The sequence below is a fragment of the Onychomys torridus genome, chromosome 13 (genome assembly GCF_903995425.1).
Source record: "Onychomys torridus chromosome 13, mOncTor1.1, whole genome shotgun sequence".
In the NCBI taxonomy this organism is placed as follows: domain Eukaryota; kingdom Metazoa; phylum Chordata; class Mammalia; order Rodentia; family Cricetidae; genus Onychomys; species Onychomys torridus.
In genome coordinates, this window is record NC_050455.1 from 41,005,675 (window position 1) to 41,022,060 (window position 16,386).

General features: G+C 39.5%; 1 protein-coding gene across 1 annotated transcript in view; it reads left to right on the forward strand.

The window, feature by feature from the left end:
• The first annotated feature begins 1,947 nt into the window (after nucleotides 1–1,947).
• The window catches only part of Srfbp1 (serum response factor binding protein 1), a 28,091-nt gene continuing 13,652 nt past the window's right edge, over nucleotides 1,948–16,386 (forward strand). Inside the window, exons 1-3 of the mRNA XM_036204858.1 lie at nucleotides 1,948–2,051; nucleotides 10,555–10,643; nucleotides 11,574–11,646. Of these exons, the coding sequence (XP_036060751.1) occupies nucleotides 1,986–2,051; nucleotides 10,555–10,643; nucleotides 11,574–11,646 (228 nt within the window). The 5' untranslated portion in view covers nucleotides 1,948–1,985. The remainder of the gene's footprint in view (nucleotides 2,052–10,554; nucleotides 10,644–11,573; nucleotides 11,647–16,386) is intronic.

Sequence of the window (16,386 nt, forward strand, 5' to 3'; positions counted from 1 at the left end):
TTTAATTGTTCACTCACACATTGCTTAAAAGACTGTCACTCTGCCCACTTAACTACCTTCACAATTTTGTAAAAAAAAAAAAAAAAAAAATTGTCTATATATGTGTGAGTATAGTTTTTGATTCTTTCCTGATGCTAAATATCTAGGTTTAAATGTATTTGCAAACACGACTTCTATTTACAAATTGAGGAAAATGATAGACTTGACAACAAAAAGGCCTAAAGTCAAGATTACTTTGAGGCAATCCAGAAGTATGCTTTCTGAACTAAATCTTGGTTTTATCTACTCTCTGTCCATATATTCAATTCCTAATCCCTAATGTGAGGTGACTTAGGAATAAAACATTTCTGGGAATAATTTTAAGGCTGTATCAGATCATTACTGTGAGATCTTAATCTAAGAAGGTTGTGGCCATTAAAAGAGAGAGACACTAGAGAGCTCCCCACATGTGCTGAGAATAGACGCTATATGAGAATACGGCCAAAATTACAAGTCAGACATGTGCAACTGGAGAGCCTGGAAACTAACCCTGATGGCAAAGTCTGAGAACATAGACCTCTGTCACATAATCTTCCCAGTCTATGGGGTTTTGTTAGATCAGCCCAAGCACAGCAATACAGTGGGAGTTCAGGGGCTTTAAAGAACTTAAGACAGGGAAAACTGAGACCCTGTTGAGTGTGCTCACGGACCTTCGGTTCCACTAGTCTTTGATCATACGCTGTCCTGCCAGATCAGATCTGACCAGATGAGTTCTCTAGCTACCTCCTCCAAAAGTCTTACCCAGCAACTGTTGCCATCTTGGTCAAACACATACTCTTGAGTCTCAAGCAGAAATTGCAGCCACTTTTGGGGGTCTATACTGGTAACTCTGCAACCTTGCAATTGAGAAAACTGAGGAGGCACCACAGTAGTTTCATGGGGTATTACTATTATTGTTGTTGTTGTTGTTATCATTATTACAAGTGGAGACAATGCAATAAACATTTTCCTGGTTTTTAAATAAGGTCGTCTTGCATTTCTATTTTGCAATAGGCCCCATAATCTATGCAGTGCTTTCTGAAATCTTGTGTGTGACCAGCCCCAGCTAGGGACTTTGAACAAGCCAGTTTATTTCGATGTCTGTTTTTTATGAAGTTAAGATTTTAGAGCTAATGTAAATCGTTTGGCCCAGGACATCATCCACTGTAATGGTCACTACTAGAATGTGTACTTAATAGTTGATCTAAATCAGAGTTCTCGTTTTACATTTCTTATGCCTACAGATCTAGTTCTTCAAAAAACAGTTCTTACAAGCAGTAACAAATGCTCCTCTTTTTACTTCAAATATCTCATTTACCAAAACTCAGCCTTTCCATTGAGTCACGGTTCTGCCAGTAGGAAACAAAAGGCTTTGAGGAGCTTTATAAAGATGTCCTTGAAAGAGCAAAAATCTTTACAAACGCTATATGTTAGAATTCGGCGTATTCGGCAATTCAAACCAAGCTGGGCAGTGGTGGCGCACACCTTTAATCCCAGCACTCGAGAGGCAGAGCCAGGAGGATCTCTCTGAGTTCGAGGCCAGCCTGGTCTACAGAGCGTGATATAGGAAAGGCGCCAAAATGACGCAGAGAAACCCTGTCTCAAAAAACTATTTTTTTTTTTTTTTAAGGCAATTCAAGGACTTGATCCGTTCAGGAAAACGTTCGCCTCTCCCGCTCAGGTCCTTCCAACTAAAACCGAGCCCAGTGTAACCAAAATGAGGGAAATAATTCTGCAAACATCAACTAATACAACGCCCAATGGAGCGCTCACGCCCCTGGTTTCCAAGGAAACGCTCAATTCCGCCCCGGAGCCCACGCGCCGGAAGTTTCCGCTACTGCCGGAAGGGGCCGACTCATTTTTTCAGGCGACCGCGCGGTGGGCGGTGAGTTTTGGGCGGAAGAGGCCTCCGTCATGGGGCGTGCCTACGCAGCCGCGGTGTGACCGCCGGCGTTCACGTGCCGGACATGGCGGCCGATCCTCTTCCTCCGTCTGCAATGGCTCGGCCGGGAACTCTGAACCTCAATAACGAGGTGAGCGCCGTCGGCCTGGTCCTCCGGGTGGGATGCGGGGCTCCGGGAAGGTGGAGAGCGGCCGCCGAGGACCCGTCGCGGCCGGAGACGGGAGCCACGCGCGGCGGGGCGGGTCCCTGGTCTCGGGCTCCGCACACGTCCGTCCGTGCGACGGTAGAGAGGTCCCTCGGTGTAAGGTCACCTTTGACTGTTCTCTGTCAATGGAACTCAACCATAGTCCCTGCCTCGTTAGGTTGTAAGATTTCAGTTGACTGAGCTTTAGTGCCTGGCCCTGAGGAGGCGCTCGGAAAACCTGCTTTTTCTGGATTGCCAGAAATGAAGGGAGGAGATTTGAAACTGCAGCACCTGTTGTCCTACCAGTTAACAGATCTCGGACGGTCGTGTTCGCACGCCCGACACCTGGTTTCTGTCTCCTGGTACTGCCGGTCCCATTTGTCCGTTTCCATTACCGCTGAACGCCAAGAGCTATTTACTCGCTGCCCCCAGTTTCTCTCCCTGGTTTCGTGCTTAATGCCAGTCCCACACATCCACCTCTGCTGTAGTGTGTTAGCCACGCCAGGCCACCCTGAGTTTTCAGTGTACGCTTTTACCCACGGTTATATGGCAAACTAAAAATAAGCTTTGAAGAGCAAAGGACACCTCACAGCTACTATAGAAAAAGAGCTCCTTACTCCTGCGTGCCGTGTATATGCAGGTCAGTTTTCCGATTACACAGCTGTGTAGGATGTTCTTGTGGGTTGTTTGTTTGTTTGTTTGTTTGTTTGTTTGTTTTCTCTCCTCCAGTAACCTATGGTAGAAAATAAACGAAGATCCCTCCCAATAATTGTGAAGAAATTTTGAAGGAGGCAAAGTCAGATGTGTGATACAGTCCTTAATCTTTGAGGATCCTATAGAGGAAGTAATTCCGTAATGTATTTGAAGGCCCTGCAGGCATAGGGAGTCTTCTAAGCAGAAGAGGGTTGGTGGTGGGAAACTGAATAATAAAGGGCTAGAAAACGTTCCCTAGTGAGAATTAACAGATATGTCACTGCCTTGCGCCAGATTAAATCTTCATTCAGTAGGCAGTGGGGTGCAAGGTATCAAAGAGGGAGAAACAAGGTATTTCTAATTTACTGATTTTTTCTTCACTCATTTAAATTTTTATTTTGTGAAAGAAAACTGTTGGTGCGGTGTTTTTATTGTATGTATGAACTGTGAAGGATCTTAAGTTAATTGTCCTTGGAAGTTCACAGTTTTGATTTCAAGGGTCATAATGTCAGGGAATCAGTCACGTCATGTTGCTTTTCTACATCAAGCTTTTTCAAAATTTCTAAATATGGTCTTTAGAAAGAATTCACTAATTGACTTTAACCAGAGTGCTTTCCATGATGTAACCACCTGTTTCTGTCATGTGTGCATGTGGGAGTGTCCCCTGGAACATATATGCTCTATAAATGTTTTCTGGGTGGCTGGATGAATTTGTCAAATCAGAAATCACACATATCCCAAATTTAAATTTAATATGTTCTTACAGATGGAGGATAAAGAGGACAGCAAATAGTGGACATGTTGATGTTATCATTAAGGTCAAAATAAGAATGCAAATACAGTCATGAATCACTTAATAGAAACAGGTTCTAAAATACATGGCATTAGGTAATTTTTTCCTTGAACCACAAAAACCTAAATGACTATGACATCACTATTACTTGGTGATGAATTACTATGGGACCACTGTCCTGTGTATGTCCCTTCAAAATTTATTTTTCACGTGACTATATAGATTAATCTACATAAAAGTCCAGAAGCATAACAAAAGGAGAAATAAATATGACTGCCTAGAAAAAGCTCGTCGGACATGACATTTTTTCCTAGAAACTTGGTAACAGCTTCCTCAAAGAGGAGGCATATCTGAAAGGTTCAAACTCCCTGTCTGTCACACCTGTTCTGCTTGTCACTGCTGCTGTAGCAGTCCAGATACAGTGGGTCTGCTCTCTCCTGGTTACTGATATGGACACTGTTGTTCTTGTTTGATCATCTTACTGTTGCTGTTGAGTTCTTGAGTTCTTTGTTCACAGATTTAATCAGGTCATCCCCCCCCCCTTTTTTTTTTTTTTTTTTTTTTTTTTTTTTGGTTTTTTGAGACAGGGTTTCTCTATGTAGCTTTGTGCCTTTCCTGGAACTCACTTGGTAAACCAGGCTGACTTCAAACTTACAGAGATCCGCCTGGCTCTGCCTCCTGAGTGCTGGGATTAAAGGTGTGCGCCACCACTGCCCAGCCATTTCCTTGTTTTAAATCCTCGGACTTTCTTTTGAATAAAATTGGGCAACATGAGGGCAGCCTGTCGCCCTTCTGTTTTATCCTATCCTGGCAATCCATGTACTCAACCTTGCTATAGGTCCTTCGTACATGCTACTCCTAATCTAGAATTTCCTCTCTTTAGTCCTACTTACAACTTTCTTAAGAAACCCAGTGCTAGCTTTTATTTTTGTGTAAGTTCTAGAAAGCACTGCTGAATTCTTGTCCGTGTTTATAATAGCATTTACATGGGAGTGTATATGTAGAGATTCCATGTCCCTTCCTCTTGTCTTTATGTTTTTGCTTATCATCCTTTCAGTGTGTATTTTGTAAATGTCCCTCATCTTTTTTTAAGATTTGTTCATTTTATTTAGGAGGGAGGCCAGGCCACATTCCTGCCACAGTTCACATGTGGAAATCAGGCCATTGTAGTCCTAGGGGTGGAACTCAGTTGTCAGGCTTGGATTCTCAATATGTTGGTGCAGGGAATAGTTTTGATTTTCTGTATTTTGGTGTGTGTGTTGTTGTGGTAAAGACTCTGGGGTAAAGTGATTGCTTTTTTGGTACACTTTATCAAGTTTGCAAAGATTATAAACCTCTGGTTTTGTCTTTGAGATAATAACAATCATAGCTGTGGTTTGATTAGTAACCCTTGTTTTATAATTTGATTTTTTTTTTTTTAAGGTATATGGTGGTCTGAGTATATAGCTCAGTGGTAGAATGCTTGCCTAGCATGCACAAGGCCCTGGGTTCAATCCCCAGTACTGCCAAAATAAATTAATAAAGTCTAGTATTGAATTAATATATTTAATTTCATGAGTTTTATAATATATCATTTTACAATATATTCAATAATGTCTTGTGAAAAGTGAAGCCTTCCAAAAATTGTGTTGAAATGAGAGGAAAAAAGAAATCTCCAAAATTTTTAACCTTTTTTTTTTTGCCTCCCATCTCATTAGAACTAGGGAAGCAGGGATGCACAGTTGAAAGTATCTATGCTATGACATTTAGTGAATAAAGAATTTGTAGAACTATTCTGTTCATCTCTTTCCTTAGCTGAAGGGGTGTGTGTGTGTATGATTGGGGTTGGGGTATGGGGTCTGATGGAATACTTCCCATTGCTTCCCATTGAAGCATCATGAAACTCCCTAGAAAAAAGTGATGTGATTTTACAATAAGTCCATTAAATTTCTTCCAATTTTTTTTTTTTTTTTTTTTTTTTTTTTTTTTTTTTTTTAGTATATGTGCTGCCGAAGCGAGCACCCATTAAATTTCTTTTAAGCTACTACTGTAAAGTGAGCTCCTCCATCTGTGGTTTTGATTTTTATTGTTTTGATTATCTGAGATAACTGCAGTTAGAGATACAGTTGAAAATGTTCAGAAGTACTTTGTAAGTTTTGAGTTCACATGTGCTGTTAGGAGCAACATACGAAACCATGTGCTATCCTGTCCACGTTTAACTTACCCCTTACTCTAGGGTACCTGCATTATCTATGCTACCACTCATTGGTCCCTGAGCTCTCAGTCTTCAGATTGGCTGTCAGGGTACCACAGTGCAAGTAACCCATATTTGATAGTGACCATGAAATAGAAATTTTCACTATGGCATGTTATTATTTTTTTAACTTTTGCATCTATTTTACAAGTAAAACGTGTGTGTGTGTGTGTGTGTGTGTGTGTGTGTGTGTGTGTGTGTGTCATATATCATACCTAGAGGATTTTGAGCTACCTGTGGTTTCAGACATCTGCTTTGGGTATCAGAAAATGTTCCCCTTGAAAGAGGGGACTGTTGTAAAGATAGAAGCTAAATGCCTAACAATGAATTTTTTCTTCCATGTATTATGAATGATAAGAATATCAAAAAATATGTTTGTATGTGTATATGAAGTTACAAAATTTTATACCATAGTTGCATTGTATTTGAAAATTATTGAAGTGATAAATCTGCTCTTCTTAAAGAGACCACCAGCTTGTTTGCTTGTTAACTGTTCCCATGAGTTTTGCTAGGTGGCAGCATAAGCTTGGTAGTGGTTAAATTACAGACAGCCACACATTATTTTAGATGTTTTTAGAAATTCTTGTTGATTAAAAATAATTCAACGGTATAATTCAACAGTAAGCTATAATCTAAATGACCCACCTAGAGTTTTCTTAGAACGGCATAATAAGATTCCTAACTATGAAATACTTGAGTTACCTAGAAAGTGATAGAACATATGTCCTTGTAACCTACTTTTATTTTAAGACTTCTTAGTATTCTGCTGCATCATACTTAAAAAAAACACCAGCTTTTTCTTTTTCTTTTTTTTTTTTCTAGCTTGGAAGTGATTATTATTGGTGTAGTTTTTCTCACCTATATGTCTCATTCTTTTGTACCCTCTCTATACCTAGTATATAGTATTGATAAATATTTTTAAACTTTGTGTATGTGATACTACATTGAGAAATGTGTATGTCCTTTTTGTGTACTCTTTATAGATACTGTGTTTTTATGAAACATTTTCTAATGAATGGAGCACAGAAAGTGTTGTGTGTGTGATCCTTTATTGTTGAAACGTGCCTTCTAAGATTCTCGGATGTAGGATTTTTATTAAAGATTACCAAAATTTCCTCCATAAGGACTATAGAAGTTGCCTTTCTATCAGCAGTTTAGGAGCATGCTTGTGATCCATGTTTTATGATTTTGTATATCCAGGAGTGAATAAGCAGAAGTTGTAATGTGTTCTAAAAAATTTTTATCTTTTCCTAATAACCATCTGTTTGTTAAAGGTTAGTCTGGTTCAAGTACATTACAAGGCAATGTGTTACTTGAGTGTTTTACTTCAGTTTCTCTCTTCAAGTTTTTTATATTTGTTTTTCATTTTGTTTCCACTATTATCTCCTTACCTATTTTACCTAACATCTCTCTCACACCCAAACAACATTCTAGTGTAACTATCTTAGTTTGGATTGGGGGTTGATTAGAGTAGTTTGTTCACTCATGGTGTGTGTGTGTGTGTGTGTGTGTGTGTGTGTGTGTGTGTGTGTGTTGGATGCAGTGAACTTTATTGATGATATTCAAGAAAGTGGAGCTCTCTAAGCCCCTCCCTTTCTTTTGAAAAGAGTCTGGGATGGAAACTGAGGGAAATGCTCAGTGTCAGGGGCTGAGTTGGGTCACGGACTTATCAACAACTGGAGGCTTCTCTCTTGCTCTTGTGTCCTTTCTAGGGTAGGTGATCAAGGGCTCCTTACTCCTTGGAGGACATGAAGGCCATGAGGTCCACCACTGTTTCTATAACCATATTCATTGTCATACAAGGAACTGAGCTTTACAAAGTTGTCATTGAGAGCAGTGCCAGCCCCAGCATCAAAGGTGGAGGAGTGGGTGTCATATTGAAGTCACAGGAGACAACTCAGTCCTCACTGTAGCCCAGGATGCCCTCTAGTGGACCCACATATGCCTGCTTCACTGCCTTGATGTCATACTTGGCAGCTTTCTCCAGGTTGCATGTCAGATCCACAATGGACACATTGAGGGTAGGAACACAGAAGGCCATACCAGCGAGCTTCCCATTGAGCTCTAGGAAGACTGTCCACATCCTTGGCAGCACCAATGGATTTAGGGGTGATGTTCTGGGCAGCCCTACGGCCATCACACAACAGCTTCCCAGAGGGGTCATCCATAGCCTTCTGGGAGGCAGTGATGGCATAGATTGTGGTCATGAGTTCTTCCACAATGCCAAAGTTATTATGGATGACCTTGGCCAGGGGTGGTAAGCAGTTGGTACAAGAAGCATTGCTGACAATTTTAAGTGAGCTGTCATAGTTCTCATGGTTCATACCCATCACAAACACAGGAGCATTAGTAGAAGGGGCAGAGATGATGACCCTTTGTCCCTACCCTTCAAGTGGGCTCTGGCCTTCTTTATGGTAGTGAAGACACCAGTAGACTCCACAACATAGTTGGCACCAGCATCACCCCATTTGATGTTGGCAGGATCTTGCTCCCTGAAGATGGCCATGGCCATTCTGTTGATGACAAGCTTCCTGTCCTGAGTTTTGACTAAGCTGTTGAACTTGTCATGGGTGGAGTTATACTGGAACATGTAGACCATGTAGTTGAGATCAATGAAAGGGTCTTTTATAGCAGTAGTATCCCCTTTTCCAAACATGAAGGAAGCCCTGGTAACTAGGCCCCCAACATGGCCAAATCTGTTCACTCAAACCTCAAACCTTCACCATCGTGTCTCAGGGACAAGTCTGGCACCGCATGAGAAGATGTGGCTATCTCTGGAACAGGAGGAGCAGGGCATGCTCGCGCTCTCTCTCTCTCTCTCTCTCTCTCTCTCTCTCTCTCTGTGTGTGTGTGTGTGTGTGTGTGCACGTGTGTGTGTGTGTGTGCACGTGTGTGTGTGTGTGTACTCATTCTTTAGTTTTGAGAAGAGGTCTTGCTGGGTAGTCAGGTCTAGCCCTCAAAGTCCAAATTTTGCAGCCTTGGTCTCTAAGTGCTGGGGTCATAGGTATGTGCCACCATACCCAGCTAGTTCTGCTTGCTTTTGGTTAGAAATTACTGATGTGATATCCTTCTGCCACATATGTGCAGTATTTGCCTACTTCTGGCTGTTTGCCAACTAGTACCATAATTTCTGGATAACAAAGGAATTGATAACCTTTAATGGCCTCACAAAAAGGCCACTAGTAATGTTTTGCAAAAACTAAGCTAAGTATTTAGAATAAGCAGTTGTAAGAAAAATAAAAATTTATTTTTTATATATAGTGAATATTTATTATATGCAATACTCAAATTTGTCTGTTGCTTGTACCCAGATACCAAGAAAGTTAAACAAGAAAACCATGCTTGGTATCAGTGTAAAACTGAGAATATTTAACATTCCCTTTGCTTTTAGAATTTATCAAGTATTTCGAGCATACCCCTTCTGAACCTTCTGAAATCAGAGTTTTAAAGTTGGAGGCTAGCATTCCCATATTAGAATATAACTAGGGGCCAGGTCTGCCTGCTGTCATTTATTAGTTGTTTGCTATTAATAGTAAGTGGTATATTATCATTTCGTAAGCCTGCAAGGTTAAGCACCTAGGAATATCTGTTAATGTTTTAATGTATAAATTGCCACGTGGTAGTACTTTTTTGATAAATGACTTAATTTTATAATATAACCTCCTATTATGATTTTGTTTCTCAATTTTTTGTTTTTTGAAATTGTCTCATTCTGTAGCCCAGGCTTGCTTCAGACTAAGCATGTAGTACAGGCTGTCCTCAGATTTGTGGTGGTTTTCCATTCACTGCATCCCAAGCATTGGGATTGCAGATGTAAGCCATAATGCCTACCTTCTGCTCCTGAGACAGAGCAATAAAAGACTTGATGGGGGTGGGTGTGTGTGTGTTTCTCAAAGAAAAACTTTATAGAAAAACAAGAAAATTTCAAAGATGTTGCTACATTCTAATGGCAAAGAATGTGATTGTGTTCTTTTAATATAGTATGCTTCTAAAGTAGTGAGTGAGCAAAAGATGTGCTGTGTTTTTGGTTGTGGAAGTATCTATTGAACATGTTCTATATGCCATGTACTATTTTAAATGTTTAGAACTAATGTTGAGTAAAGTAGATTCTTGACTTTCATGGACTTTATCTGGGAGAAGACACATTAAACATAATTGGATTAAAAATAAAATATTCAGGTTCTTGTGGTACATTGTAGAGATACCCTTTAATTGAAATAATAGGAAATTTGTGACCTTCAGCAATGGTGTTGAGCAAATTAGGAAGAATAAATACTAACAAGTTTATGGGAAGACACCTTCCTATCAAGTAAAAGCTGTAACGGTAAATGAGAACATGCTAAGGCTAAAGACTAAGAAAGCATGGAGCATCCAAACAGTGCCCTGAAACTGTTGAAGGAATGTAGAGGTGTGATGTCAAAATGGTAAAGATGACCTTTGATCTCAGAAAACCGTAGTTTAGTGTGCTCCAACCCCAGCAGGTATAACAGGAAAATGCTCATTGCTGGAAATGCTGTGGCTTTTAAAATGGAATCCTCATGGTTCCTTCAATCCCTGGCACACACATTTTCAGCCTTGTATTCCTACACTGTTTGTGGAGGAAGTTTGATTGCATCAATCTGAGCGTGTTAAGCACAGCTTTGGCTGAACTGTAGACTTAAGTGTGAACTAACATTCAGAGGGTCTGTGTTTCCATTAAGAACCTTTCTCCTTTTGTCTTTTCCTCAAAGGTTGTGAAGATGAGAAAAGAGGTGAAGCGAGTCCGAGTGCTGGTTATCCGGAAACTTGTAAGGAGTGTTGGCAGACTCAAGTCCAAAAAGTTAGTCGTGGGAAGTGGTAATCCTACAGCTAATTAAATGTCGGGAATGTTTGCATGTTTATAAGCTAGAGGGATGAGGATGCGTTCAGAACTGAAGTTTTCTCTATAGGTAGGATCTAAGTGGGAGAGAATGCTGTGTCAGCATGCCCTTGTATGATTTGAGTCTTTTTTTTACTTAAGATGCAGAATGATTTCTTCTCCATTTTTTTAAGCAAGTTCTCCCTTTCCACTTTCCAAAATGAAGTTGCCTTCAGGGTTCCTTATGTGTTTTCTGTAACTAGAAGTCATTTCAAGGTGTTAGTAAGTCTGAGATGCCTACCTTGAGTCAGTTATGACTTTACTTCATCAGCCTTTCTCTGTCTTAGTAGTTTGAAATTTCCAGTATCTCGTGGGAGTATTTGTCAGTTTATTAGATGCTGTGTGATATTTTCGAGTAAAAGAAAATTTTGTATTTCCAGCATCAGTAGTGTTAATGAAGAACAATTTACAGTTCTTAGGGTTTAAACACAAGGATTTAGAAATGTGTGGTTTGTGGCTTTCTATTTGTTCATAAATATCACAGAAGATAAGATAACCTCCCTTCTAATTAGATATTGAATATCTTTTTCTTTAATTCCAGAGAACAATTTTTCAGTTAATAAAAGTGCCTCCAGGCTTCAACTGTGTCCTAGGAGGCTTTTATTACGGTAGTAGTTTTTGATTAAGGAGTATAACTGACCTTGCCATTGAAAGACTAAATAAAGAAAAGCTGCCTACCAGTGCATCTTGTCCAGTTTCCAGCCCAGTGACAGCAGGTGTGTGGCAGTGCGTGGGAACAGCAGGACAGGCTGGAGTGCTTGTCACATACGTCATCTCAGAACTTAAAATGCTGCTCATCATGACATGGCTCTAAAACTAATGTTCTCCTTGGTAATAACTGTCTTTTTACAGGGGCACTGAAGACGCACTCTTGAAAAACCAAAGACGAGCCCAAAGGTTGCTTGAAGAAATCCACGCCATGAAGGTAAGGCATGTGAGTGTGCACTGTGTGCTGTTTTCTCCTGGCAGCTCGTATCTTGTGTGCATGGTGCCTCTTTAAGGATTCCCGGGTTGCTCAAGGCTTATTTGTGTGGCTGAGCCTGGTGATGAATGGCACGTTTGCAAAACTGCAATATGTATAAGCATGCATATTTCCCTGTTTTTTAAGTACTAGATTAATTCGAGTTGAAACTGCCAAGCTAAACTCATTTGTGTTTTATAGTGCCTCATGTCTACGGCTTTTATTTTTACTGTTACTTAGGCATGTATTCTAAACTAAGGTCATTAGTTAAAGGGTTTGTACTATTTGGAAATGGGGGTGGTGATGCTGGTGGTTGACATCATGCTTCTCCTGCAGCCAACTCAATAAATTTTTATGTAGTGGTGTCAGCAGCTTATTAGGTTCTGTAGAACTTAAAATAAATGTCGTGTTGGACCAACATGGTCCGTAGTGTTGTCTTTTAAGCCAGACTCTTCACTAACATAATTTTTAGGTCTTTTCACTGCCCTTTCTTTGTGGAAACTTTCATTTACGAAATGACATACCATTAAATGTCTGGAAGACTTTCATTGCTGAACTTAAAAACAACATTTGGTACCAGTAATTATCTTAATTGCAGGGTAATTTTGTGTGTATATTTAACTTTTTATAATTTGGTATGACTTCCAAGTTTGAGTTAGATAAAAGAGTAAAAAAATTATTTAACAATATTTTAATTGAGTTAAATTATCAGTGCTTTTCACTCTTCCTTTTTAAGGAATAGAAAGGTGTTGAGTAGGATACAGTTATTCAAGTTAATAAAAACACAGGTGTGGAAAATGATCTTTGGTATGAAGCATATTTATTTGTATTTGTGACTCCTATAGTACTGTCAGATACATCATATCTATTTGATAGATCTTTTCCTGTGATTTCTTCTAAGGATCAATCTTTGTAGTTTGATCCACTAGATAGCTGCTGATTTGGAGTTTGATAACAATCGACTCCTTCATCTTGTAACTCTCGATAATAAGCTTTTGTTAGTGAGCAAGTTGTCTCTGTTCTATAGGTAAAGCTCATTTTCTCTTCTTTCGTTTCGTCAGCAGAAAGTCAGACCTGTTGCTAGAGACCTTTACAAGGTTACTGCCTCTGTCTTCCCACTGTATGAGAACACTTACTGTTAGTCCAGAGAGCCACAGTTTACTGGCTGCGTGTTGAATTCACACACTTTATAGTATACATATGTGAATTCCTGGTGGGCATTAGGGTATTCTGGGTTGGCTAGTCTGACTTTTACCTTGTTTCTTTTGTTTTTAATCTCTTTCTGTATTGACTTTAACGTGACAATATAGTTAAACATAAAAATTTAGAATAGGAATACTAGATTAACTACATGTTTACTTAGCTAAAGTATTTAGTTTCATTTCTGATCCATGGTACTTTTACAGAATCATCCTTTTCTGAAAGAAGTAAATATACTTAGCATTTTTCAATTGAAAGATCTTTCATAATTTTGTAAGGAAATATTTTTCATACATATGGGAGTATCAAAGAAATAGCCACAAAACAGTAGATTGACAGTCACAATTAAATTTGGAGGAGAACCTCTACTTATTATTTTGCCAGACAGGTTTTTTCCTTTGGCTCATATACCACTAGACTTTTATAATTGTGCTCATGACATACTCTTCTTTACTTGCTTGGTATGATAATAGGGTATTTTGTTGCAAGATGTCATCCTCATGAAGAAAACCCCATATATTTTTAGAAATGGGAGTAGTTTCTTTTTGGCCATGAAGGAGGGTACAGGGATCAGATCTTTATGATTCTATAAAATGATAGGTTCTAATTTTATATACTGTAAGCATGAGCCCCATGTCTGGTGCTGTTTCTAATGGTATTCAGGCTCTTAAAGTGTTACTGTACATACTGGCTTCTGAAACAAGTTCTTTCTCATTGAGAGGCAGCTTATCAACTTAAAGATCCCTATTGGTGAAATTATTAAGGCCACTCCACGTGGTTAAAAGGGAGGTTTATTTTGTGGCATAACTTACAAGTGAAGGGATAGGTAACAGGGTCTGGGAAAGGCGTGGCGCAGTCCGGCAGTGTTCTCTGGAGAACTCTGCTCTGTCTACCTCCAGTGTCCAGGATCCAGGAACCAAGAGAGGCCCCGCATCTGGATCCTGGGTCTTCAGCGTCCTCTCTCCATCCCGCCTTGTAGGCGTGACCATTACCGAAGCCTCAATGGGGGTTGGAACCTCCAGGTCAAAACTGGAATGGCTTCCCACTACAGATCCCCAGGTTACTTATCTGGAGGCTAAAAAAAGAAAACTGAAGCAAGTACAACAGACTTGACTTTTTATGTGGAGTTCAGTTCTGGGGATTGAACTCAGATCTTCATACTCAGCCAGCAACATCACCTACTAGACCGTCTCGCCAGTCCCTGACACTTACTAAGAACCTTTTCTGATACTACCATTTTCATTCCAGAACTGATCATCTTCTCAGTACAGCTCATTGTATTTCCACTGTGGTCTGTTTCATAGCATTCCTACTAATAATTAGGGAGGTGTCTTAGGCTACTGAGTCAGCTTACTCAGCTAGTTTCCAAACATGTAGTGATATGGTTAGCGAGTGACTTAGTACAGCATTTCTTACTATATTTATAGTGCTGGGATTATTCTGAATCCCTAGACATAAGTAAAATGATGCTAAACTATTACTAAAAGGATTATGACATTGAGTTTTGTTTTATTATTTATTAGTGTTAAGTGTCAGAAACATAAAGATTAAAAAAAAAAAAAGCTAGCTCTTCATTGTATTAAGTCACCTTAGTCAGCGCCCTAAGGCCATATAACTGTGTTTTTGCAATATTATTTGTGTGTTTTTGCGTGTGTGAATACATGGCAGATACGTGGAGGTCAGAAACAACTTAATCTCATGTTTTTCCGTAATGTAGGTCTAGGGGGTGGAACTAACGTCTTCAGAGTTGGTGGTGTCCTTACCTGCTGACCCATCTCACTAGGCCCTATTGCATTTGTTCAAATACAGAACTTTTCTTCCTAAAGTGGAACAAGATCCCCAAGGTCTTGTGACCTTTGAAATGATGAACAAGAAATCTTGGTAGTGTGTGCAGAGATCAGTATATACCGCCCCTCTCGTACTCAGGAAACACCATTTAAAAACTAGTTTTTAAGTACCCAGTTTGCTTTCTGGAATGTAATTTCTTTAGCTAAAAGTCTGAGCTTTGAATAGGCCATATTCCTGACTCCTTAATATTGTTTCATTGTAGGTCCTGTATTGTAAACATTATGTCAAGCATATGGTGGCCTTACCTTACTCTTCTAAATACAAGCAGATGTTTCAAATGTAAGTGGTGTCTGCCTTCTGAAACTTCCTACCTAGGGTGGCAAGCAGACCAGGCTGCAGGATGAGTTACTAAACATTAAATGCTCTTAGGTTACGGTGCACACCAAGGTTTTTTGAGTAAAGAACTTATTCTGGAATTGACCCATCCAAATAAACCTTCCTCTCAACTTAGTAGGTACAAAAGATTTAGGAGTAGAAAGTGCTGGGTTTGGGGTGATGGGGGAGGGTGTTGTTTTTATTTGATTTTTCAAGTTTTGTAATTCTGGAAACATGAACTTTTCACCCTGTCAGGATATTTCCTAATAACCATGAAAGCATCCAAAGCACTTTCAACCGTTAATGTAAAAATCTGAACAAGCAATGCTATCATGACTCTAGGAAGATATGACGGGTACTTGAAAAAGAAGAAAAGATCACCAGCAGATTTTGTAGGAAAAAGCAGTAGAATACAAAGGGCCCTCAAGAAAGCAGCAATAAGTTCAGCTCCGGTAAATGGGTATGAACTCAGTTTGTGGATGAAGCTTAATTTTTTTTTTTTTAAAGTTTTGTTTACTTTGATTTTTCCTGTGTGGGGGTGTTTTGCCTGCATGTAAGTGTGCCTAGTACTCACTGCTCGGACATGGCAGCAAAGCCCCAGGGACTTGATTTGTGAGCTATCAGATGTGTGGTGGGACTCAACCCCATGTCCTCTGCAAGAGCAGGAAGTGCTGCTGACCACTGAGCCCTCTCTCCGTTCCCCTAAACTGATCTTTTAAATTCTATATTGTAGCATAAGACTTTGTTTCAGGAAAGTACACAATGTGTACATATTATTCCCTGTGAGTCTCTTAAAATCATTTTTCATCTCTTCCCCCTTCCATTAATCACCTTTGTTCCCCAGATAATTCTGCTTCTGCTCTCAAGTGTCGTCAATACATATGTGACTTTATGTATCTCTAAATTTTAGGATTCACAAGTAAGAAAAAACGTGTAATATTGAGACGAATTAGTTTCAAATATTTACATGCATCAACTTGAACATATAACTGTTGAATTTTTATAATGAAAACCATGTACTTCTGATTTTTCTGTATGTTAGAACACATCAGTACTTTACACATGAAATTAATATTTTATGAAAGCAAGAGAAGCTCATTAATGTATGTTTTCCTTGAATATGAAAACTTACAGGTTCAATTCCCAGCACCCATATGGCTGCTGTGACTAACATACAGCCATCTGGAACTCCAATTCTAGGGCCTCTGGCACCCTCTGCTGGCCACAATGGGCACTGCATGCACATGATTTCAAATTTTGTAATTCTGGAAATGTGAACTTTTCACTCTGTTGGTATGTTTCCTAATAACCATGAAAGTATCCAAAGCACTTTCAACTGTT